We start from the raw sequence: 23,496 nt of genomic DNA on the forward strand, positions 1-23,496 counted from the left end.
TTGTGAATACAGAAATCCTATTGAATGGATATTTATTTTTCGAAGCTTTGGAAGATAAACTACTTCCTTCCACAAAACTTGAATTGAACATGGAAAATGCATCTGATGTAAATCTTATTTGGCAAGCTGCAGATAATTGCCGAGTAATTGTCACAAGAATGCAATTGATTGTGTCTCGAATCACCTTTAACTCTGAAGGGTCACATTGTATATGGAGCAATATCTCAAGCCACTCAAATGGACGTATTTGAAAGAAAACTTTGAAAGAAGCAATTCTTCAACTCAAAGAGCTGGTCATTTTAAAATAAACAGTATTATTTTTCCAAACCCAGACATGTATTCGTTTTATGGTTGATGGTACGTATACTGGTGCAAAAACAGCTAATCCATTTGTTTATAATACATTCAGTGTGTCAACTGATCCAAGACCTCTTACAAATGCTCATCTTGAAGTCGGAGACGGAAACGAATATCCTGAACTGTATTACACCCCAGAAGCAGATTAAACACGTGTCTACAGAGATATTTTGAAATATGTACGTGCTAATTATCAATACTAATAAGGAAATCTAATGAATGTAACTAACTTTAAATCATTGTCTCCATCTCACGAAACAAAAAAAAAAAACAGAAACAAATAAAAGATGGAACAACAAAATTAACATTCAGATATGAACTGTCTGGAACAACAACTACAGCTTATACTATCTATGCCTTGACTCTATATGAACAGGACGCTGAATTAATACAAAAAGACAGCAAAGTACTTTTCCGTTAACTATGTAACATGTATTATATATAAGATATGACGAGGTATCATTCACATGGAGTCACTCTGTCGGAAAGACAGAGAGATACTGGCAAAAGCGTTGAGAAATAATTTAGCAATAACAATACGATTAGCAAAAAACGAGTTGACTGGTCCTGATAGCTTAATTGACAAACTGTTTCATTGACAAAAACACAGTTAAAAATGGAAGAGGTGTCGATATTAAAGTAGTAAATACAGATAAGGAAAGCCATTCAAGAAGGTGGCAGTCTATGGTCATGTTTATTTTCACTTGGAACAAATCTTCTCCTTATGGCCACTAAAGCAGCAGCAAAAGCAATGCCGGCTCTCGCAACAGGTGCTTTGTCTGGTCTGGCTAATGCCGGTGTCGATAAAATATTTGGAAAGGGTACAGGTTGGAGGTTTCCTGATTCACAAAACAAAATAGATCAATTGATTAAGCACGAAGACTGTCTTGCTGAAGCAGAGAAAAAAATTGATAGTTAAAGCAATTCATACAGGCGGACAAGTTATGATAAAACTACCAAAAAAAGCAATCTGGTGGATTTTTGGACACTTTGCTTCCAAGTATTGGTGTGCCTTTACTGCTGGGTGCTTTGACTGGTAAAGTCCTTCAAGTTGATCGCCAAAGGACTAAAATACTACAGAAATAAAAAAGGGTGGATAAGTCATTCCAGCTGATTACATATCACCACCATTTTTTGCAATATGGGAACAATTTGGTCAAAAGCAAAAAAAAAAAAAAAAAAAAAGCTCCCAAAAAAGGACAGGGTCTGCTTCTCGGAAAAAAAACCCCAGTCTATTCAATCCAATCCCATTCATAGGAGCGTTACTATAAAATTTATCAATACACCGCTCAGTAATTTTAATCTGTTGGAATGGGTTAAGAAACTTAGAACAAAACTTTTAAGAGGTATTTACAGTCGCGATAATTCACCCACTTAAATGAAAAAAGACGAGGTAGGAATTATCAATTTGGATTCACAGAAAGGTCCTGGTACACATTGGGTAGCTTACAGAAACGGTGATAAATACGCTGAATACTTTGACTCTGTCGGGTTGATAATGTTGTTTGAAATTGCAAATTATTCATCAACAAATGGAAAACCAATGATTTATACTAGTGGTGAAATGCAAGAGAGAGATTCTGTTTTATGTGGCTATTGGATACCATTCATAATGCAAAATTTGACATGGATGATCAGTGTCAACCATCGTTTTAAAATCGATTACTTCAAAAATTTATCTAAACTAATGATATGAAAAAAAATTTGCATGTTATGTTTCGACTTGACTGACCATTGCCATACATTTAATGTTTGAACTGTTGGAATAGTACAATGTCTGACAGATTCTGTAAATATTATTAAAAGATCACTAAACATGATGAAAGCATTTGCAAGGAGTCTTACGAATCAACAGATGAATATAAGACTAGATGAAATCTAGTTGCGTTAATCGCCAAGCTTGTTTACTTGAGCGCTTCAAAAAAACCTTAGAAGCAAAATACAAACTCGCTCCGCAATGAGATGAAAAAAAAAATCGCCATTTTTCATGGCCGCTTTTTTTTTAAGTACAAAACTTAAGAAAATAGCTGAGAAACGATGAGGGAACAATAAGGAATTCAAAGCTCTACCAAAGATGATGGCCAAAAAATATAATGAAAAGACCACAGTGCGCTGATTTGGTGGGTCTTCCCACCCGAAAGGTATTGGCAACAAAACTAGGGGGGGGGGGGGGGCGTTAAACATAGCGCCTGCATAAGCTTTTAGCTACATGTATCTTCTAATTGAATACTAATGCCAGGAGTTCTAATGCAGCGAAGAAAAGGCTACGGATTTGAGAGTTTAAAAACCCTTTGGCAGATGCCCAGCTAGCAGCACCGATGCGAAAACTATGGGCGTTGTATAGAAAAAAAATATCTAGGATTAAGCCTCTCCATAATACACACACACACACACACACCAAAAAAAACAACAACAACAACAACAACAACTGCGACTGATGGGTGTCCCATCTCGCAAATAGGGACATTAAGATACAGGAACGCAGACGTCGTGAAACAGGACCGGAAGTAAAATTATATCTCGGCTTCACTGCGCATGACCAAACTGAGTCAGGTGTGCCGCGTTCTCGCTGGCGACGAACCTGATTTGAAGGCTTTTCGCGTTGCCGATTAAACGTGAGTAATTTGGTGGTATTTATGGTTTCTACAGACCTTTGAATAAGCATTGCTTGTGTTATCTTGGACATTTATTAATCTCCTTTGTTATTTTCGATTTAAAAAGTTGACTTGGTTGCTAAGTCTTCAGATAAACAGCAGTGTAAACATATAAACGCCGTCGGGTAAATAACCTAAAATCGCTCAAATACACCGAATAGTGGCAAGAAATAAGACTAAACATTGTCTAAAAAGAACTTTATTCCGTAAATTACTCATACAGCAATTGATTTCAATTTCAGTTCCTGATCTCCATACAAACTCTTGCATTACGCTTGGGTCTGGCGGGAATGGCTTTGAAGCCCAAGTATATTTAAACAATGAAAAAGGCGAGCCCGAGGATAGCAATCATCGCAGAACCAAGTTTTGGTTTATGCAAGATTTCATGAAGAAGATACAATATTTCATCTCTTTTCCAGAGTCATAATCAATTCCTTGTTTATTAAAAAATGTTGGATGGATCTAAATTTATATTTGTTGCACATGTATTTCAAACGTCCCCAAATAACTCTCTTTCTGCATCTATTTGCTTTTATCTTATAAAACCTAGTTTTTGAAAAGCATTTAGAGCTTTACTAAGTTTCAGAAATAGGCGAAAGCCTAAAATCAAAATGTCCTTTATAACCTTACTGCAAGTAGTGCAAGAGGAAACCTTGAAAAGAAGTTATTGACAAAAATGTTAGAGTGTCATTCTTGGACTAAAAGAAAGGTTACAACTCAGCAAATTTTGACATATCTTGAAAAAGCAGTTTATATAAAACACGTATCAACAACAGAAGACAAGAATGAAGGAGCAAGATCACTGGCTTCTGTAATTTTCTGCTGTGTTTAAAGAAGTTCTGCTATGGCTGGATTTTTCTGTTCAATCACTATTAAATATTTGCATTAACTGTTTATTTATAGTTCATTATTGTTATTATTATTGTTAAAATTACTTCAGTGAGCTTTTGAGCTGGATGTCACTCAGTACGCCAATTCTAAGAAAGGCGAAAAATGCAACGACACACATTGTACACATAAGTAAAGTCTGATAGCGTGATGAAATTGCTACTGAAAAACTGTTTTAGTATTAACCAAGCAAGTGGATAACAAGTAGCCGCACCATTAGTCATTTTATTTCTGAGAGACACTGGCAAAAACAAAAACTCACAAAAACCAGGCTCCAGTTGTTCAAAGAGCGGATAACTTTTTCCACTGGATAAGTCGCTATCCAGCGGAGTAAATGTACTCCAACCAATGCTTTTGGCAAGTTTTCCACACAACCCCACTCTTAAATTTGACATATTCCTCTACTCTTCACAAATTATAGGGCTATCGTTAAAATCTTGCACACATTTTATCTGCAGGAAAGCGAACTAGCAACAAATACTTAAAACTGGAATAGCAATGATACTAATTAGAGTTTGAGTAGTCAGTAACTATCTACAGGTCTTCCTGTATTTTCAGGTCTTTATATTTCGACTACTGATTCAGAGAACCCCTAAAAATGTTACAGATATCATCTTCCATGTTTCTCACAAGTATTGGAGTTTTTTTATACATATAGATTACTTCATGGAAAATGCGCACATTCGGTGTTTACGCACGAGCTGTTGACGTATCAGAAATCGAACGAGTGAGCGCAGCGAACGAGTGAGATTTCTGATATAAAACAACGAGTGCTTTAACACCGTACAAAGCACTTTCCATGCTGTAATTTGTTTATTTTATACATACTGAGATTTTTCCGTGCTGAACAGGTTTGGTAAACATGTACTCATAGCTCTCAAGTGTTTTATTGTTATAATGAAAGTAAACGAAATGGAAATACACGAAAATCAATATCACGTTATTTCAAAAATGCGTTTTCGAGCGCTGTGATTATCAGACGTTTACTTGAAAGGCCTCCCTTTTCCGCCATGGTTTTCATCAAACTCATGTTGAATTTGTTATGACCCATTTGCACTTGATTTAAACCACAGTTTTAGGAAGGACTCTTTGTGGAATTTATTTCGAGATTATTAGTATGCCGGCGCATCAGGTTTATTCATCGCGTCAGGTCACTTTTCGGAATAAATCTTGTAAACGGCAACTGGATCTCTTTCGGGTGCACCGTTTGGTGCTTCGAAAGCCTTCGTTTTAACAGCTCCTGACATTACGAAGTTCTGCTGCCGTTCTAGTTTTCGTTTGCCGTTCAGAATACTCTAAGAATTCAGTTCCGTCAGCTTCCATGTGAAGTTGCACGTCGCCCCAAGTCATCTGCCGATGTTCTTCACAGCCTCTTAAGCCAAAATTTACCGAATTGAAAAGCCCCACTGTGTTTAGCAAAGCTTCGGCATTTGAGATTCCTAGTAAATTCTTTTCGTAAAGGCATTTTCTTGCGTGATCAAACGCAATGTCTTCGATAATATTATACTCGCTGAGTACTTTCGTTCTTTTAAATACCGGTTGAAACTTGAAAACAATCCTCGAAGGCTTGATGGTTCATAGTCTTGGCCATCTTTTCTTTTCACACTAACCGTGAATTCACCAACGTAGCGGTTGAGCTCTTCTGGCTAAATTTCCTCAATTTTTCTTTGTTCGTTTTTCTCCAGCAGAAATACAGTAAGTAGCTTCACACCCCGCTGCGTTTTTGTTTTCTAGGTCGGTAATATATTCCTCGCCGGATGGGTTTATCCAAAGGTTTGAACCTACTGCCAGAACATTCAGCCACCAGTAGTTGTTTATCAGAATGTTTTAAACTCGTCTAAAAATGTCCTGCGAAAAAGGCGAAATCCCGGCGTAAAAAAGCTAGCGCAATCGATAAAGCTACACCAAAGCTACCACGGTGATTCGTTCATTGAAAATGTTGATGCGTTTTGAGAGCCGCTTTCTGATTGGATGGAATGGATTTCCCACGTGTGAGAAAGAAGTTTCGATGTTGCCATTGGCTGCGAGAATTTCCGAACCGGGTTTTCAACAGATTAATTCTATCTGTAAATCTCAGTATGTATGAAATAAATCTTTTTTTTAACGTACTTCTTCGCAGGATGTGAGAGAACTCGAACTATAACAATATTTTGACTTATTATCTTCTTAACCATGCTGACCACTCTGCGAAAAGAACTACAGTCGAACCTGTATATAACGGCCACCCTCGGGACTTGAGGAGCTGGCCGCTTAATACAGGTGGCCGCTTAATACAGGATCACTAAAAATACTAACTGGGCGTGGTCTAATGTCAATTTCAATGGCGTATCATACAAAAACATTTCATGCAAAGAAAACTGTAGGACAATCAACACTCTTTCAAGCGATCAATACTTTAAACAAAGTTCAGTGCCAGCTTGTAGCAGCTATAATATACGTAACATTGTGTAAAAGCACTGTGCAATAAATTGTCCTCTACTTTTCTACGGCATACAGTACTGTATTTCTATGACTTACAGTTCACAATAAAATAACTCATTCCGTCATTTCATAGTTGTTACGTTCGAAGTGGAGTTAAAACCGAAATGTTTCTAATTAAAAGAAGTACAATAGAAAAAAATTGTTCAAGTTAAAATAGGAATAGAGTAAGAATTACGGCGACTTAAAAAAGTCGGACACGCGCGTTTGGCGCTTCGGCATTTGAAACTTTTGTTTGTGGAGCAAGTCGTTAACTGTCGACACTGCTAGCGACAATTCCTGTTATCCATGGTACTGCGCAAACGCCCGTAGTTGTTCTGCATGTTCTATAGCATCTGACAGTGATCTTTAAAGGCGATTCATTCTCCATCACATGACAGAAGAACAAGCTAATTAAAGAGGAATTTCTAGCTAAAGAGTGAAGCATATTCAAAACAAACTTGTTTTAGCGTTCATGATATGGTACTGTACTTCAGCACATTGCGGACATCTGAAACTGGACGTTAACGATACTAAATGGCCGACTTATCAGCTTACATTAGCTTCGTTATCGTGACGATAGATCGCATTTTAAACACAATGAAATACCGCATAAAAAAACATATAGCTTAGTTTCCATTCATGGGTGGCCGCTTAATACAGGTAAAAATAACAAAGAAAGACAAACATAGGACTGCTACAGGGTGGCCGCGGCCTCTTAATAGAGGTGGCCGCCTAATACAGGTAACAAATACAGCGTTTGTATGAGCGAAAAATCGGGACTTTGAAAATTGGCCGCTTAATAAAGGGTGGCCGCTTAATACAGGGCCGTTATATACAGGTTCGACTGTACTTCTATTCCTTAAGAAGAGTTCGAAAACTCATTAACATTTCATAATTGATTTAGCTTTGTCCAATATGGACAGCTTTACCAGGAATGTTTTTGAAGCTGTTCAAAAAGCTCACAGCACATGTTTTATCGGGTCTTAAACCATTCGGCTGCGCCTCGTGGTTTTAGATCCCAATAAAAAACTGATGCTCGTGTTTTAAACCATAGTTACTTGAGAAACTGGTTAGAAAACCTTGTGATGAAAACAATGGTGCTGCAATTTATGTTGGAAGGGCCTCGACCCTGCACAATCCTTTGTTTTAACGTTCACACCACAGTTGAATATCTTAACAAAAACGTTTTTATTGGTCAGTTGCTCCAACAGATTCCAAACTCTATTGTTGTTTGTGCAGGGTCAAAAAAGGCAAACAAAAACTTACAACAAAGAAGTTTGTCAGGTTTCATAACGATTTCCTTTAATTAACTATGTTTAAACATTACATAAAACTCTGCTGTTCGTGTTTTACACATTACATTACATAAAACGGAAAGGTGTGAGTGTGTGTATATGGCAGGTAAGCAAACAAAAACTCTGAAATCCTCACCAAAATGACGGCAATGTTCTGACGAAGCATACTTTTCAACATTTGATAACTTGTGATTCCAAACTATGACTTTAGATGTAATAGCAATAAAAGACCCCACGTAAGTACCAATAATGAAAAAGGGGCCGGCACTATTGTGTTGACACAGAATATGAACATTCAATTTCGGACATGTATGAATTTTAAGCATAATTGGATGTCGGATGTTTAGATTTCTTTGACGCATACGCAAAAATGATTTGCGAGCAAAATCTATCCATATTCCGTACGTACCAGTAATGAAAAAGAAGCCCACACTATTGTGTTGACACAGAATATGAACATTCAATTTCGGACATGTATGAATTTTAATCCTAATTGGATGTCGGATGTTTAGATTTCTTTGACGCATACGCAAAAATGATTTGCGAACAAAATCTATCCATATTCTCAAGGATACCTTAATTTTTTGCTTAATGTAAAAAAAGCTGCTTCTTTCAATTTTAAGAGTGTTTTTTTTTTAAATTTGTGGTCATGGTAGTGATTGTAGATTAACCTTTAGCTAGAATATTAATCTGTTTTAAACACACGTGACCCACAGTTACACGTTCACTTCAGTAATTATTAAGTCAAAGGAGAATCTAAAACTAGGTCACTTTCACAAGCAATAACGCAGTTATAGAAGCCGCGCAAACAAAAAAAAAATTGTTTCAAAGAATCAAATTGGTCAGATATTTCCAACATGTAATTAATTAGACACGATGAATAGAAAATGTGTTGAAAAACCAATACAACAATATCCTGTGCAGCTCTTTTATGATTTCCAGCGTGCATTATTTACAATTCCAAGTTAAATCAACGAAAAAAATATTATATTAAAGCCGATACCGCCAGCAACAAAAACACTGATAAATGTCAAGGAAATGAGTTCATGATTTTGGTTTCCAAAATATTTTAATTACAACATGAGGTCTGAAATTAGCGTAAAAATGAAATCTAAGACTAGAATAAAAGAGTCAGAAAATCAGACAGTCATAAGTCATACTATTTTCCTCAAATTATTTTTTGAGAAATTCTTGCTAATCATTCATTACATTAACAAAAGCAAATAACAGAAAATGATAACAGATTTACGTGAAGCTAAAAGTATCATTATAGTTTATTCAACTGTTCAAACGACAGTTTAAAACAAGTAATGAAAATGGCTTTCAGCCGGCAAACTGTCTGTGAATGTGATGGACGTTCTTAAATAATACTAGATTGTAATTAGAAATATCTCATTATTTTTTGTGTTAAAGACAGATTAATGAAAAGTGCCAACTCACACCTGTGTGTTAATCGAAGGGACAACATGGTTATGTACAGTCTTGCCGTCTTTCTATTAATTTCTACCGCTTCGGTGCTAGATGGATCTGCTGGCAGAATCAATCATAAGGTTTGTTATTTTAAGTCACTTTTGTCATTTTTTTTTTAGTTCTTTGGTATATTTATGGGTTTGGAACAGAAAAGGCCCCTCCGGATGGACTTGAATAGAAATACGAGGGTTCAGAACCTCCAGATTTGCGGAGAGCAAAAACATTGGCCAGATTTCCTCCAAACGAAATGAATACTGCCTTTGAAACTAGATAAAAAAAGCTTGACTTTTAAAACAGTGTTATAATTATTAGTGGAGAGATAAAATTTATGTCGTTTGACGGTAAGGGAGATATTGCATTTTAATAGACCTTCGAAAAAATATTTCTAACGATGAATTCCCGCAATGACTATTCCGCAGCATAAAATGAAGAGATTTCCACTGAGATAACATTTTAAGATGCAGATATAAGGTTTAAGGGGCATTTCCGAAAATTAGAAGCCAGCCTTAAAAATTTCACAGAAATTAACGACTGACCTGTTAGGTATCCAGAAAACGATCAAATTTAATGGCAACAAAATTAATTGAGTCTTTCTTGAGCCTCTTTGCACAATAGGTAGTATAACTTATAAAGAACCACAATATCTGTGTTACGCAGTTTTTGATTGGTTAAATGTTTAGGCAGATTAAAACGTCTTCATGCAGCAATATCGGTGTGTAAAACATGAGTAAATATTATTGTTAATCTTTTACTGAAATCCTTATTACTTAAGCTAGGAAACTCGCTACATCAGCAAGAACGTGAACCACTTTTATCGATATTTGTTCACGATGCAGTGTATCTGGGCAATACGTAAGAGAGAAAATTTAAAACATCACTGTTAAACACTTTTTCTAATATAAAAGTATTTTTGCGAAGTTTAAGACTCTGTGTAAAAGCAAATCTTAGCATGGGCTATTAAAATGGTAAAGGAAATTGGAGGTAGCCACACATTATTTAGAGATAATTAGCAACAATAATTCTAAAAAGCCTCGAGATACATAACAATGCATGGCATTAAGAATTTGTTATTTATTCAGTGACACAGGCATACTCTTAAAAAAGAAATTCAAGTTTTCTCAACAAGAGTCGAGCCTAAGACGTTTTTCTGTAAACTGAAGCTTCGTTATCTCAAGCAAATGCTTGTTTACTCCCAATTCTCATTTTCAGTTTCAATAGCACTTGCTAAGATCTTCTTTTCACAAATAGTTATCAACAATTTTGAAGTAGTAAGTATATAGCCTTCTTAGAAATTATTGTTTCGAGGGCCATCCCGGATGCGCGGAAAGTATGCGCAGTGGCAAAAAGAGGCACCGTCCTTCAAAGTTGTGAAACTTCTAAGCAATCCAACTTAGTGGAAATGTTCTTGATAAACAACCACACGACAAAAAAATGGAAAAAATGCAGGATACAGTATCGAAAAAAATTGCTTGTTATACAAAAAAATTCACATCATTCCCAGATAATATCGTAAAGTTTTTAGTTCTGTCCCATTCTAGGGCAAAAAAAATAGTAATTTCTTTGTCTAAATAAGGAAATTGAATGAGGAATGAGGAAGTTTTTCTCCGACAAATCACCCTTTATAAACTGCATCATTTTAAAATTATTTTGTTAAAACCTCCTTATGTCTACTTTCTTTATAATTAAATATATGAACCATGACTTATATTGACGCCCGTAATAAACCAATACCCGTTTTATTGGAATATTCTCCGACGAATAAAAGCAAATGAAAAACTAGAGAAAGTTCCAAGCCATCCCAACACAATGTACTTCGCGTGTTAAGTTCTCACTTTTATATTTTTCCCAAACAAAAGAATTGGCAGTAATTCGGATCTGTGCAAATGTTAGCTTCACTGCTAAATGAGCTAAAATTGATGTAAATGTTTTTGAGTTTTTATCCTCTTGTTGATAATAATTTTGGTCACTACATTGTTGAAGATGTTTTCGATCCACTCCAGGGACAATGTTGCGATGAATGTTACCATCAAAAAGTAGACAGAGCCAAAAAAACTGACATAAAAATAGCCCAGAATATAAAGACATCACTGATGTTTTTATATTTATTTATTTATTTATTTATTTATTTGTACTTTTCTCTCTTAGATCATAGAGAAGAGATCATATGGTAAGTTTCAAAAAGTTATTAATAATTCATAAGCCCATTGACCTATCAGATGGTCGATAAAACATCACGTGCAGAGGTTTTAAAACCCGACAAAGCCTCGTCTTTATTAGTATGCGGTGTTTAATGTTTTTCTCGTATGCTAATATCCAACATTCACAAAAGCTCTCTTGACACAAGCTTTTCCAGGAATGTTAATGAAGCCGTTCAAAATAATGGACACGTGTTTTATCGGGTCCAAAACCACTCGGCTGCGCCTCGTGGTTTTAAATCCCGATGAAACACTTCCGCTTGTGTTTTAAACATCATATAGATGCTATATATAGTTTTTCTGATACCTTGTTTACAGACGCCACCGTATATTAAATATAAAATTGACAGGAATTTGTTTTTTTATTATTATTATTGTAATCAGGAATGATAATGTTATCGATTTAATGATTCTACCCGTAATTTTCGTCATCAAATTATTATTATGATTATGATTATGATTATGATTATGATTATGATTATTATTATTATTATTATTATTATCATTATCATTATCATTATCATTATCATTATCATTATCATTATCATTATCATTATCATTATCATTATTATTATTATTATTATTATTGATCGCAATTTTTTCCTTGCTTCCTTCCTTTTCCAGATTATGAATGTAATAAGAAGGTTATTAGTCGTAACCCTTGTGAGAAAGTGGCATGTCCTAAAGGAAAGCATGGTCCACCTGAATATTTGTTTTACCAATGCCCTAAAATGCCGAAAATCTGTCCCCAAAAAGAAATTGAGCCAGCAGCGGAATGCTGTCCAGAAAAATGCGGTAAGTCGCTTCAAATAATTATATTTTTTGTATATAATTTTTAAACGAATTAGAGATTGATTTGTTAAGGACGGTGCCTACTATTGTTACTGCGCATACGTTCTGCGCATCTCGAGATACTCGGGTTTCCTATGGGTGGTAATACAAATACAGGCATATTTTTGCGCGGTTTAAAATTATGCGGAGAAAACAGACCTTGGCAAGTGCCCTAGTTATTTATAAAGAAAATTGGGAGTAACCATTCATTTTTTAGAGATAATTTATGTTCAATTTGGGAAAAAATTCAATACATTGTTTTATATTTTGGCTCTTTTAGAATTCTAGTTGCTTAATTATCTCTTAAAAAGAAAAATGCGTGGTTACCCCAAATTTTCTTTTTGGATTCCAATTGCCCTTGCTAAGATCTGTTTTTCCCACATAGTCATATTCTGTGCATAAAATACCTCTGTATTAGTAGGCACCGTTTTTAAAATTTAACATAATTTACTTTTATTACAATTGAAGTATTTTTTTTAATAGATCATTTGCTAGTTGCATTGGACCCTATTATGAAAGCAACTTTCATAGTGAGGTTCACAGCAACTCGGAAATGGCCTATTCAGTATAACTCAAATTAAATCGGCCGTAGATGACTGTTTTTGGTACATCGTATTCGGAGACATCTTTTCGCTTCACTCTGTATTTTTTAATGACAAGGTTAGTTTTATCAATCCCCCTTTATAGTTTACAAGCGCATGCGTCTAAGGTATTTTGCAAAACACACTCTCTTTTCCAAGCACCACTTCCTCGCGTTTCTTTGTTCCTAGCGAGGTTTAACTTTTCGACGTGGTCATCAAGGTTCTCGAATACTGAGTGCCATGGCGTGCTTGGAAACTATTTGCATAACTGTAACACCTAAAAATCTGATCGCAATTTCAGGCAAATTTAATGAATAGTTTCGTAACAGCCTTCTTAAACTCAATTATAATTCATAAATTGGAAACAAAGGAAATCACTACAGTGAAGGAAATTTGGAAAAGTGATTTTAATTAATTAGTGAATTTTTTCTTTGAATTTCTCTGAGATTTATAAATGGTTTAAGAAGCTATATCAAATACACTCGAAAGAGTGTTTCATCCGATTATTTTCCAAACATCTAGAAGTGAACTGAAACAACAAGGCGCAGCCGAGTATTGTGATCCAACTTTGCGGTGTTTGGAAATTGGGTGCAACATTGTTCCTCATTGTTTTCATATATCATTTAACCCAACTTTTATCCAGTTCAGAACTCAATAAGTCGGATTACACTTTTCAAATTAGTAATATGTCTTTTTGAAACAGGTTAATATGATGAAAACTAGAAGGGTGTATTATGCATTTAAAAAGTAATCTCAGATGAAACTGTATCGGTTCGGATGAACACATTGCTTAAACCAGCCCATTTCTTGTCAACAGTTTGCAGTGACGGTAATCGAATGTATTCAGCTGGTGAGAAATTTGAGTTTTCGAAAGACGGCCAGCATTACAGCTGCGAGTGTGGATCAAACGAGGTACCATCCTGTCAGCCTATCTTCATAGGTAAATACGCAACAGTAAAATAAAACTTAATGACTGGTCTCGAGGGAAACACCTTATATTATTTCTCCGAGGACTAGTGAAGGGCCATTTGCGGACAAAACAAACAAGACTTTGAAAAACTCGCTAGAACCTTATGACAACATCACGCTCCCTCACAAGTCGTTTTGATCACATTTTAAAGCAGTCAACATTCGCTGGTAACAGTTCACTGTTACCCTCTTACATCATAGTTTTCGCACTTAGCTTGTACATGCTCATAGGCCTTGGAACTTGGGGGGGAAGGGATGGCGCAGTATCGAGAGCACTCGTCTCCCACTAATGTGAACCGAGTTTGATTCACGATCTCGGCGTCATATGTGGGTTGAGTTTGTTGTTGGTTTTCGTCGTTGCTCCGAGAGGTTTTACACCGGGTTCTCCTTTTTTCCCCTCTCCTCAAAAACCAACATTTCCAAATTCCAATTCGATCTGAAATTACAGGGCCACAGGTTTGTCAGTCGTAACAGACTGTTAAGTATCATCCTCGTTAAACAAAGTCGATTGATTGATTGATTGATTGATTGATTGATTGGCGGCAAATAGTTCTATAGTTAGATCTCATGTGACCATGAATTAGCTAATCAATTCTGCGCTTAGGCGGCAAAAACTTCACTAATCACGGGCGGCCCAAGCTCAAACTGTGAGCGATGATCATCTTGCGTAATAGCGGTCACGGCGCAAATATAAGAGTTTGTATGGGAATATTACGATCGGATTTAGGAGGTGCAAATACTGGAAAGTTCTTAATAATAATGACATACCTTGCTTCTAAGGGGTATTACCTATTGTCTTTTTGCCATTTCGTGGTAATGTGAGGCCATTTTAGCGAGTTATCACTTCTAGGTTTCACACTTTTAAGAGAAAAGAGTGGGAAACCTAGGAAGTGATAACTCTCTAAAATGGCCTCAAATTACCACAAAATGGCAAAAAGACAATAGGTAATACGCCTTAGAAGCAAGGTATTTCATTATTATTAAGAACTTTCCAGTATTTGTACCTTCTAAACCCGATCGTAAATGTTCCCATACAAACTCTTCTATTTGCGCCCGTTGACGGCTATTAGGCAAGATGATCATCGCTCACATCTTCAGCTTGGGCCGCCTGTGCACTAATTAACAATGATAGCTACTGCATAAGACTGTTATAAAAATCTCCAACTAGAACATTCAAGAATATTGTTTCATCGCAAAGGTAATCCACATGAAACAAGGCAGGTTGAATTTCCATTGTCACTTTGAAGATGACAAAAACAATAGGTGCTTTCTTTGAAAATACTTTTAGCCTTTAAAAAGTTTCAGATTCGAACCATTGAAAAATGTTTACAGCGCGACTACTGTTACGGGGGTCAGCAAGTAAAACCTAAAAGTTTGGAATTATTCACTGTTCGTATCCTACTGTGATCTGATTGGCCAGTGTTTAGTAGTCGTACTGTAACAGTAACTTCTGATGGGTATGATTTCTTCTCAGTCCCACCAAAGGAACCCAGGCCCCCACCAGTTTTCCCTCCGCCTGGAAAAGCTCCCCCCGAAAGAGAAGCGGTAAGTGCCAAAGGGCTGTTCATCGACAAAGAATGTCTTTTATTTTCCTTTCTAATTTTTGGCATTGGTGACTGCCGAGGCCATATGGGGTGAAAGGGGAAAGAATGGCTCAGGCTTTTTAACCTATATGCACCTTTTTCATGAATGGCTGCCGATAAATAATTCTTTGTTTGCATTAAAATTACCCTTACTAGCGCCGTTAGCATTTGCAAAATTCAATAGAATTTTTGCTCTAAAACAAGACTAGTAGCGCTAATTAACATATATCGAAAGGAGTAACAAATCGGCCGCCATCTATGAAAAAAGGTCTATGGGATTGAAGAAAGATGCTATTGAGAATGTTATACCTGACAGAAGTATTCTTGAGAAACGTAATATATTTTATCTCTCTGGTAATAAAACAATCTTACTGACTAAAATGCGTTGCAAAGACTACTAGAAGTTTTTTCAGGAAAAGGTTACAACAGAACCTACAGCTGTGAAGTTTTGGTCAAAGCGGGATTTTGATCTAACCCACCATTGGAGCAAATTATTTAAAAACATCTATAAAATATCCATTGACAGTAAACTAAGAGAATTTGCCTTTAAATTATTCCATAGAATCTTAGTAACTAATAACGACCTTAAAAGTTTAAAATTAGAAATGACGATGCCTGCTTTCAGTGTCAAAACGCTGATTCATTGGAACACACTTTTTTGGAATGCGTCGTAAGCATTAAGTTCTATCAAGAAGTATATGCATGCAAAATGACTGAATCACACTCTAGCTTTTTGTTGTTTTTAACGAACCTAAAATTACAATGGAAAAGTGAGAATCTTATATAACTTTCCTTTCTCCATATATATATTTGCTACAAAGACCTCATCTTTAGTTGTTTAGTATATTTAGCTCTTTATTTATCTATTTATTTGTTTGTTTATTTATTTATCTATTTATATATTTATTTCTTACATAATTATCTATCTTTTGGCTTCTTTTCCTCTATTAAATGTATGTGTAATGTTGTAAGCACTGTAAATATTATTAGTATAGCGTGATATTGTAAGCCGGATATTGTATTGCGAAAACTGTAAGAATTGTAACTTCGAAAGTACTATAAGTAGTGCGTAGTACTGTAAATATTGTTTGTCTTAGGCTAATAAAAATGTTAAAAAAAAAAATAATAATAATACTAATAATAATAATAATAATAATAATAATAATAATAATAATAATAATAGTGGACTGTTGCCCCTGCTACCACAGAATACACGGGACTGTGACAGGGTGTCTGAGATTGGCCTTTCACCCTAAATGAAACCGATATGGCGGTTAAAGACTTTCCAAGAAGTCTTTTGACTAGAAAAGCAGTGAAAAACCAAATCGGAACAACGTAACAAGCCCTTTCTCCCAAACTATCCCCCCCCCCCCCCCAACTTTAGACTCCTGACCCCACTAATGCCATTTTTGACAAAGGGCAGTCTTTGGGCAGAGTGCTGGTGTATCAGATGATGCAACCCCTCCTACCCCCTCCCCCCCAAGTTGTAACCCACGGCAAGACGTTGAAATGCAGGTTAATCTGAAAACTTCTAATGACCATTTTGGTAAAATCAGCTCAGATGTATGTGTTTATCTTTTCCTAGGGGCCAAACGAGTAAAGAAGGCAGCAATCTCTTTATGAGGTCAGGAAAAAGCAATCAAGATTGCATCTTACAATTTACAGACTAACACTTTAGTAATTCGATTGAAGATATGTAAGTCAAACATGAAAAATGATAACAAGTGTTGAGGAACGTGGTTGAAATAAGTTTTTTGGCTAGAAAACATTTATGTAGAACTTTGAAAGTCCCAAGTAAATAAAACAGCAAAACAATGAATCAGTGTATGTGGTGTTTATGAAAGTGCACATTTGGTGTCTTCTTCAAAGGGGAAATATCTGGTAAATTTAGGGGAGGGGCTCGGGGGCCCTGCTCTCCCCTCCCCTTAATTTTATGACCAGACCAAACGCCGCCTACTATGTGACTACAAGAACCAATGAGAGCGCGCGTTTTGATGCGTGACGTCATGGCTTTGAGACAAACTAAAGTGTTAGTCAGATTAGATGAGACAGATCTCGCTACCCTGTCCACTCAATGTTAGTTCACAAGATTGGCAAGAAAAATTCCGAAAAACAACATTGAGAAGGGGAGGGGAGCAGGAGAGGGACATTTTCGGCTTGGTTGTGAAGTGTCACAACTAAACTTGACTAGGACTGTAGATCAAGACGACAGAGCCAAGTGTTCACGTCCTGTGTGCCCTGGGCTCAGTGAGTCAAAAACACATTTGTCCCCATTTCTCTGACCATTGTTTTGTAAACACTTTATTTGATTGTTTTTTAATATTTATTTTTGAACCAGCGTGTTTGAACGAGCTCAAAACTGAACCAGTGGACATGATCTTATCTGCTGCTGTTGTCAATTTCGGCCAGTGTGCCATTGTCGAGTAGAGCAGTTTGTTTTCCTTTTTTGTGACCACTGAGTTGTGCAAAACTTAATTGAGAGTGTTTAAAATATTTTTTTTGTTTAATCTGAAAACGGCAAATTGGAGTCTTGAAAATTCACGCGTGAACAACAAGGCTGCTATTTTGATTGATATTTGATCTTTTACGCATAGGACAAAAGCCTTGCTTTCTGGTTTAAGACCTATAAATATATGCGCAGACAATGCATTCTCATTGGTCAGTCTTTCTGAAGACAATAAGAACAATAGAGGACAAAAATATCCTTTCTAAGGGAGGTGAGAAACTGCGCAATATCGCGTCAATGGGTTAATTTGGGTTTAAGGAATAAACTAATGATTACGTAGTGACTGAGTGAGTGCCATTCGACTGCCTCCGAAAGACTATGGAATGACTAAGTTGGCCATGAGCGAAAACACAACAGCTTTGCAGTCTAGATGAGCCACACCCAAACATGGCCGCTATCAGGGGCGGTTGTTTTTTTAAACCGCACAATCATTTGGAGGGCGATAAGGCAATTAGTAAGAAAATGCAGCAAATACACAACGGTCGTTTTATTCCTTTGGAATTGCTGAAACACATCTTACGGTTTACACAGATCCCTTGCAAGCTCCACATTTGAGATATGGCTAGCCTGCGTGGTAGACGCATGAGAAACATAGGGCGCGCGAGGGAGGGAGACACGCGTGTCTCCCTCCCTCGCGCTCCACGCTCTTTATCGTGCCCTATGTACTTTTCATGCGCCTACCACGCAGGCTAAGATTTGTCACGAAATGCACGATAATGATATGCATGAACTTTATTGATGTGTATGATCGACACCACGAGGTGTCCCCTACCCTAAACTCTTACTAAAACACAAACAATAGGCCACTTCCGAGTTGCTTTGAACCTCGTTGTTAAAGCGAGGCTAAGTGCAAAGTTTTATGAAAATTAGTTTTCATTCAAACGCAAAAACAAAACTAACTTTCATATGAAAAGATTTGCACTTAGCCTCGCTTTCATAATGAGGTTCACAGCAACTCGGAAATGGCCTATTCCGTCAAACATGAAGTAATATTAAAATGAAAAAAAGGTCTGTCTTATATAAAGTACCCAAATTCAGGAATTGGTGCATTTCTGGAAGTAAGGTTATATATTACAAATAAAAAGTACTACATTTCTTTCTTGTTGCTTAATACAGAGAAGCCCTTCATAAGATTATTTTTCCATCAAAAAATGTTGGGAGTTTAAAGCTGGGTACACTCTATCACACTGCCTCAAAACAGAGGACATTTTTACCTTCTGATAGTCTCAGAATTTGATTTGATATATGGCAAACCATTTAACTAAAGCTCATTCACTCTATGATTGTCCAGCAACTAAAACAAGAAACACAACAGATGAAACTGTTTTCGCAACAATCTTAGAGCTTGAAAAAGGCCAGGGCCCGGTTGTTCGAAAGCCGATTAACGCTAATCTGAGATTACGAGTTAACCGAGGTTTTCATTTCACTTGCTAAAAATGTCTTCAAAAAGCTTATTCTAAGCTGTTGGTAAAGAAAATTCTATGTCAAAACTGAGGGACAAATGAAAATATTTTTGCAGAATCTTTATTGATTAGTCATCAAACTTGAATCAAATCTCACGTAAACCCAGGATTAGCTTAATCAGGCTTTGAATAACTGGGCCCAGTAAAAGAGTGTATGTCCGAAAATTTATTTGCTAGATCAAATCGTCATGTTGTTGTCATGTGAAAATCGCCAAAAAAATAGAGCATCCCTATTAATTTTCTTCTCTGAACTTGAGACATAAAACGTGAAATTTCACTTCCGGTGTGATACAATATACCGCGCAGAATGGCAGACTGTTGTTAGTATAGCTGTAACGTCAATACAGGATCGCTACTTTCGCAGTTTCTATATTCCTCAGCTGTTTCGTTGTTACGATTCAATACCCCGGGTCACAATTTCGTCCACACAGTTTTCTCCCCCCGCACGCCAGAAACAACTAAGGAACCGAGCAATCACTCTGCATGTACGTTATGTTTTTGTACATTTCTTTGCCGTCATCACCAAAACAACAACGTGAAATGACCAAATTCAAGGTTTTGTGGAGAACGCGAGCACACGATGGTGATTTTATCCTTCTTCCTCCTTTCGTGAACGCCGTTCCTATCAATTTTAGTTTCAGGATACTTCGCCCACCTTGTACAAGTTGGACGCATTGGAAAAATCGCGAAGAGATATATTTTCAAGTGACGTTTTTGCTGCCGTGGCCGTTGTCTTTAAAGGGGAAGTATCACGGGGTTTTGATATCTTTTGTTACAAGTGATGAAATAAGACCTTCAATCAGCTGCCAAATAATTCTAGAATTACGAGAGGAAAGAAATCAACTCAATTCTTGAAAGGAACAATTCGTGATCTGTTGTAGCGGATTTTGGAAACAAAAATGCAAGAACTTGAATAACATTAGCCTAATATTTTTCAAGTTTCAATCCATACCGGCCTACTCTGTGTCTGGGCAGAGGCACTAATCAACAGTTTTATTGCACTGGGGTGATATTTTATAACAAACTCGACAATTATTTCGTTGTTTCTGCTGGCAGACAAACATTTTTGGGTTTTGAAACGACAGCAAATTTGCATGACACTTCCCCTTTTAGTTCCCTATTGGTGATCCTGTACTGACAACAAAAAATCAGCATCTTATTGCAATTTGGGAGTGAGATATTAGCTCTGTTATGCTCCGACCACTCCATAGAAATCCTTGTGATTTTGTCTCTGTTCTCAACGGTTAAAACAGAGACAAAATTAGAAGGATTTGCATGGAGTCATTGAAGCATAAAAGTCCCAATATCCCACCAACAAATCGCAATAAGATGCTGATTTTTGCCAAGAAGGCATTTTTCATCATGCTCTTTGCGAACGCCTTAATAAATGCCATAATTTCAAAAATTCATTTGTGACATCACACTTTAGTAGTCTGTTGGTGATCCCAAGCAAATACCTGTCCCATCATGCCATCTGGGCGTTTCATTCTGCCGGCAGGTCTGCATCGCCGATCTCCATCATATGATCGTCGTAGTGCTTACGAAGGATAAACTCACTGCGAAACTCCTCTGAACAAATCCAACAAACGTGTGCTGTAAGACTCCTTGGCTTCTGCATCGTTACTGGTGTTCCTCTTGTGTGAGTCTTTTCATGTCGACGACAGTTTCCCGTGTCGTTGAACCACTTGTCACAGTGTTCACATTTAAAAGGTTTTTCTCCTGTGTGAATCTTGGTATGTCTATTAAGTCCATATTCACTGGACAAACACTTATCACAATGTTGACATTGAAAATGTCGCTTTCTTGAACATTTTTCTCTCACTCCTCTATCTTTCTTTAGTTCTTCCTGCTGTCGCCCATTGGCAAGCCTATCACGGTTGCTTGTCCTTAACTCTGTGTGTCCTCTCGTGTCGCCTCAGATGTCTTGCTTCGCTAAACTCCTTGCTACAGCGTTCACACTTAAAACGCTTCTCCCCAGCGTGTGTCCCCTCGTGTCGCTTCAGATGTCTTGCCTCGCTAAACCCCTTGCCACAGCGTTCACACTTAAAAGGCTTCTGGCTAGTGTGGGTCCTCTCATGTCTTATAAGTTTAGACCGATACAGAAAAGACTTACTACAACGCTCACATTGAAATGGTCCCTTTCCTGAACATTTTCCCCTTACTCCTCTACCTTCCTTTAGTTCTTGCCGCTGTTGACCTCCTTTCCCATTGGCAAGCCGATCATGTTGCTTGTCCTTAACGTTGTGTGTCTTCTCGTGTCGCCGCCGATGTGCTGCATCACTAAAACACTTGTCACAGTGCCCACACTTAAAAGGCTTCTTCCCAGTATGGGTCCTTTCATGTCTAACTCGGTTTCCTGAAGAGCTAAGCCACTTTCCACAACATCCACACTTATAAGGTTTCTTCCTCGCGTGTGCTCTTGTATGCCTTGCTAGTGAATATCGATCGGCAAAACACTTGCTACAAGTTTCACACTGAAAAGACGGCTGGGCTGCACCTTGATCCTGCTGTTGTTGATCTTCTGCATCGGTAACAAGCAGGCTAAGCGGCTTTTTGACTGTGCGCGCTCCTCCATGCTTCTGAAGATGCTTTGGTCGCCTACTATACTTCCCAATCTGGTTGTTCCTATGAGACGTCTTCACTCTATGCGAACTCTCATGCCGTTTGTGACCACTTGGGCCACTAAATCGCTTACCACAATGTTTGCACTCAAAGGGTTGTTCCCCTGTGTGTATCCGTGTATGTCTCCGTAAGTTGCTTAAAGAGAAAAAACACTTGCCGCATTGTTGACATAGATGAGACTTCTTTCCTTTACGCGTTAATTGTTCCTGTTGTGAATTACGAGGCTTTTCTTTTCTGCGTGTCGATTTATTCCGTGCTAAATAGCCCGACTGGGTAAACCGCAGACTGCCCTGTTCTCCATTAAATTGCTTCCCTCGTGTGTGTATTTTGCAATGTCTCTTTACATCCCACGAACCGCGAAAACACTTACTACAATGTTTACACATGAAAGGTCGTTTTGCTGTTCCTTTTTGCTGCTGTTCATTTCCTGACACAGTAGCACTGGTGTTACGTTCTTCCATCATAGTGGACGTCTCTCCAAAGTGTTGTCTTTCATGCCTCCGCTGATTTCGTACATCACTGAAGCCTTTCCCACAGTAGTTACACTTGAAGGGTCTCTCTCCTGTATGGGTCCTGTTATGTCTCCTTAGCTCCCATGCACGACGAAAACACTTACTGCAATGTTTACACATGAAAGTCCGTTTTGCTGTTCCTTTTTGTTGCTGTTCATTTCCTGACACAGTAGCACTGGTGTTACGTTCTTCCATCATAGTAGACGTCTTTTCAGAGTGCTGTCTTTCATGCTTCCGTTGATTTCGTACATCGCTGAAGCCTTTTCCACAGTAGTTACACTTGAAAAGCCTGTCTCCTGTATGGGTCCTGTTATGTCTCTCTAGTTCCCATGCACGACGAAAACACTTACTACAATGTTTGCACTCGAAAGACAGCTTTGCATTGCCCGTTGTCTTCTTCTGCTTTCCATTTTCTGCCGCTGCAAGGCTACTCAAGTGTTGCTTTCCCATTTTTCATGTGTTTGTTGATTTCGTGCATTGGTAAAACGCTTCCCACAATGCTTACACCCAAAACGCATCTCTCCATTATGCAACACTCTAACATGTCGAGTACGATTTCCTGAATCCGCAAAACGCATTCCACAGTCATTGCATTGATAAGGCTTCTCTCCTGTATGCGTTCTGATCTGGCGCAGAAGATTACCTGAATTACTAACACTCTTGCCACACTGTTCGCATTGATAACATTTCTCCCGTGTATACAGACGACCATTTGCTTGGTTTTCTTTGGTGCCGTTACTCTTGCCTCTTGTGTGCACAATGGTGTTGACATAAGTTGCATGCTCGGCTGAAACACTTCCCACACTGCTTGCATTGGTGAAGCTCCTTTTCCGCGTGACTTTTGGTGTGGCTTATTAATGCAGTTGAACGCCTAAAACACTGTCCACATTGTTTGCACTTGAATGCTTGTCCTGTATGGCTTTTTATGTGTCTTTCAAAAGCCGGTTCTTTTGAAAAATACTTGCCACAGATATTGCATTCAAAGGACCTACGACTCATCTTGATTGTACAGAAGGACACTTACTCCACAAGAATACCTTGTATCTGAGGAACCTGTAAGACAACGACAACCGCTTGTCAGATATATGAAACGTGAAAACTCTGTTAACG

At 37.5% G+C, this 23,496-nt stretch overlaps 2 protein-coding genes and 1 long non-coding RNA gene across 3 annotated transcripts in view; 1 reads left to right on the top strand and 2 right to left on the bottom strand.

Annotated features, from left to right (window-relative positions):
- The window catches only part of LOC146461344 (uncharacterized), a 227,734-nt gene extending 210,638 nt beyond the window's left edge, over positions 1–17,096 (top strand). The window contains exons 6-10 of the mRNA XM_085087003.1: positions 11,270–11,291; positions 11,944–12,114; positions 13,549–13,671; positions 15,175–15,245; positions 16,869–17,096. Coding sequence (XP_084943129.1) covers positions 11,270–11,291; positions 11,944–12,114; positions 13,549–13,671; positions 15,175–15,245; positions 16,869–16,883 — 402 coding nt within the window. The 3' untranslated portion in view covers positions 16,884–17,096. The remainder of the gene's footprint in view (positions 1–11,269; positions 11,292–11,943; positions 12,115–13,548; positions 13,672–15,174; positions 15,246–16,868) is intronic.
- Positions 16,014–16,364, bottom strand: LOC146461352 (uncharacterized). The gene is made up of 2 exons (XR_014857443.1): positions 16,198–16,364; positions 16,014–16,136 (listed from the first exon to the last, which is right to left on the bottom strand). It is a non-coding gene; the product is annotated as an uncharacterized LOC146461352 (long non-coding RNA).
- A 3,739-nt stretch (positions 17,097–20,835) lies between the features above and the next one.
- LOC146461353 (uncharacterized) lies at positions 20,836–22,836 on the bottom strand. Its single transcript, XM_085086964.1, has one exon. It carries the CDS (start codon positions 22,834–22,836, stop codon positions 21,124–21,126), a length of 1,713 nt encoding a protein of 570 aa, XP_084943090.1. The 3' UTR covers positions 20,836–21,123.
- Positions 22,837–23,496: the final 660 nt, after the last annotated feature.

Source organism: Pavona decussata, unplaced genomic scaffold (assembly GCF_977016875.1).
Source record: "Pavona decussata unplaced genomic scaffold, jaPavDecu1.1 SCAFFOLD_199, whole genome shotgun sequence".
Taxonomy (NCBI): domain Eukaryota; kingdom Metazoa; phylum Cnidaria; class Anthozoa; order Scleractinia; family Agariciidae; genus Pavona; species Pavona decussata.

What these genes read in the sequence shown, in the direction of transcription:
- LOC146461353 (XM_085086964.1), bottom strand. Translation starts at nt 22,836, where the DNA reads ATGGGAAAGCAACACTTGAGTAGCCTTGCAGCGGCAGAAAATGGAAAG.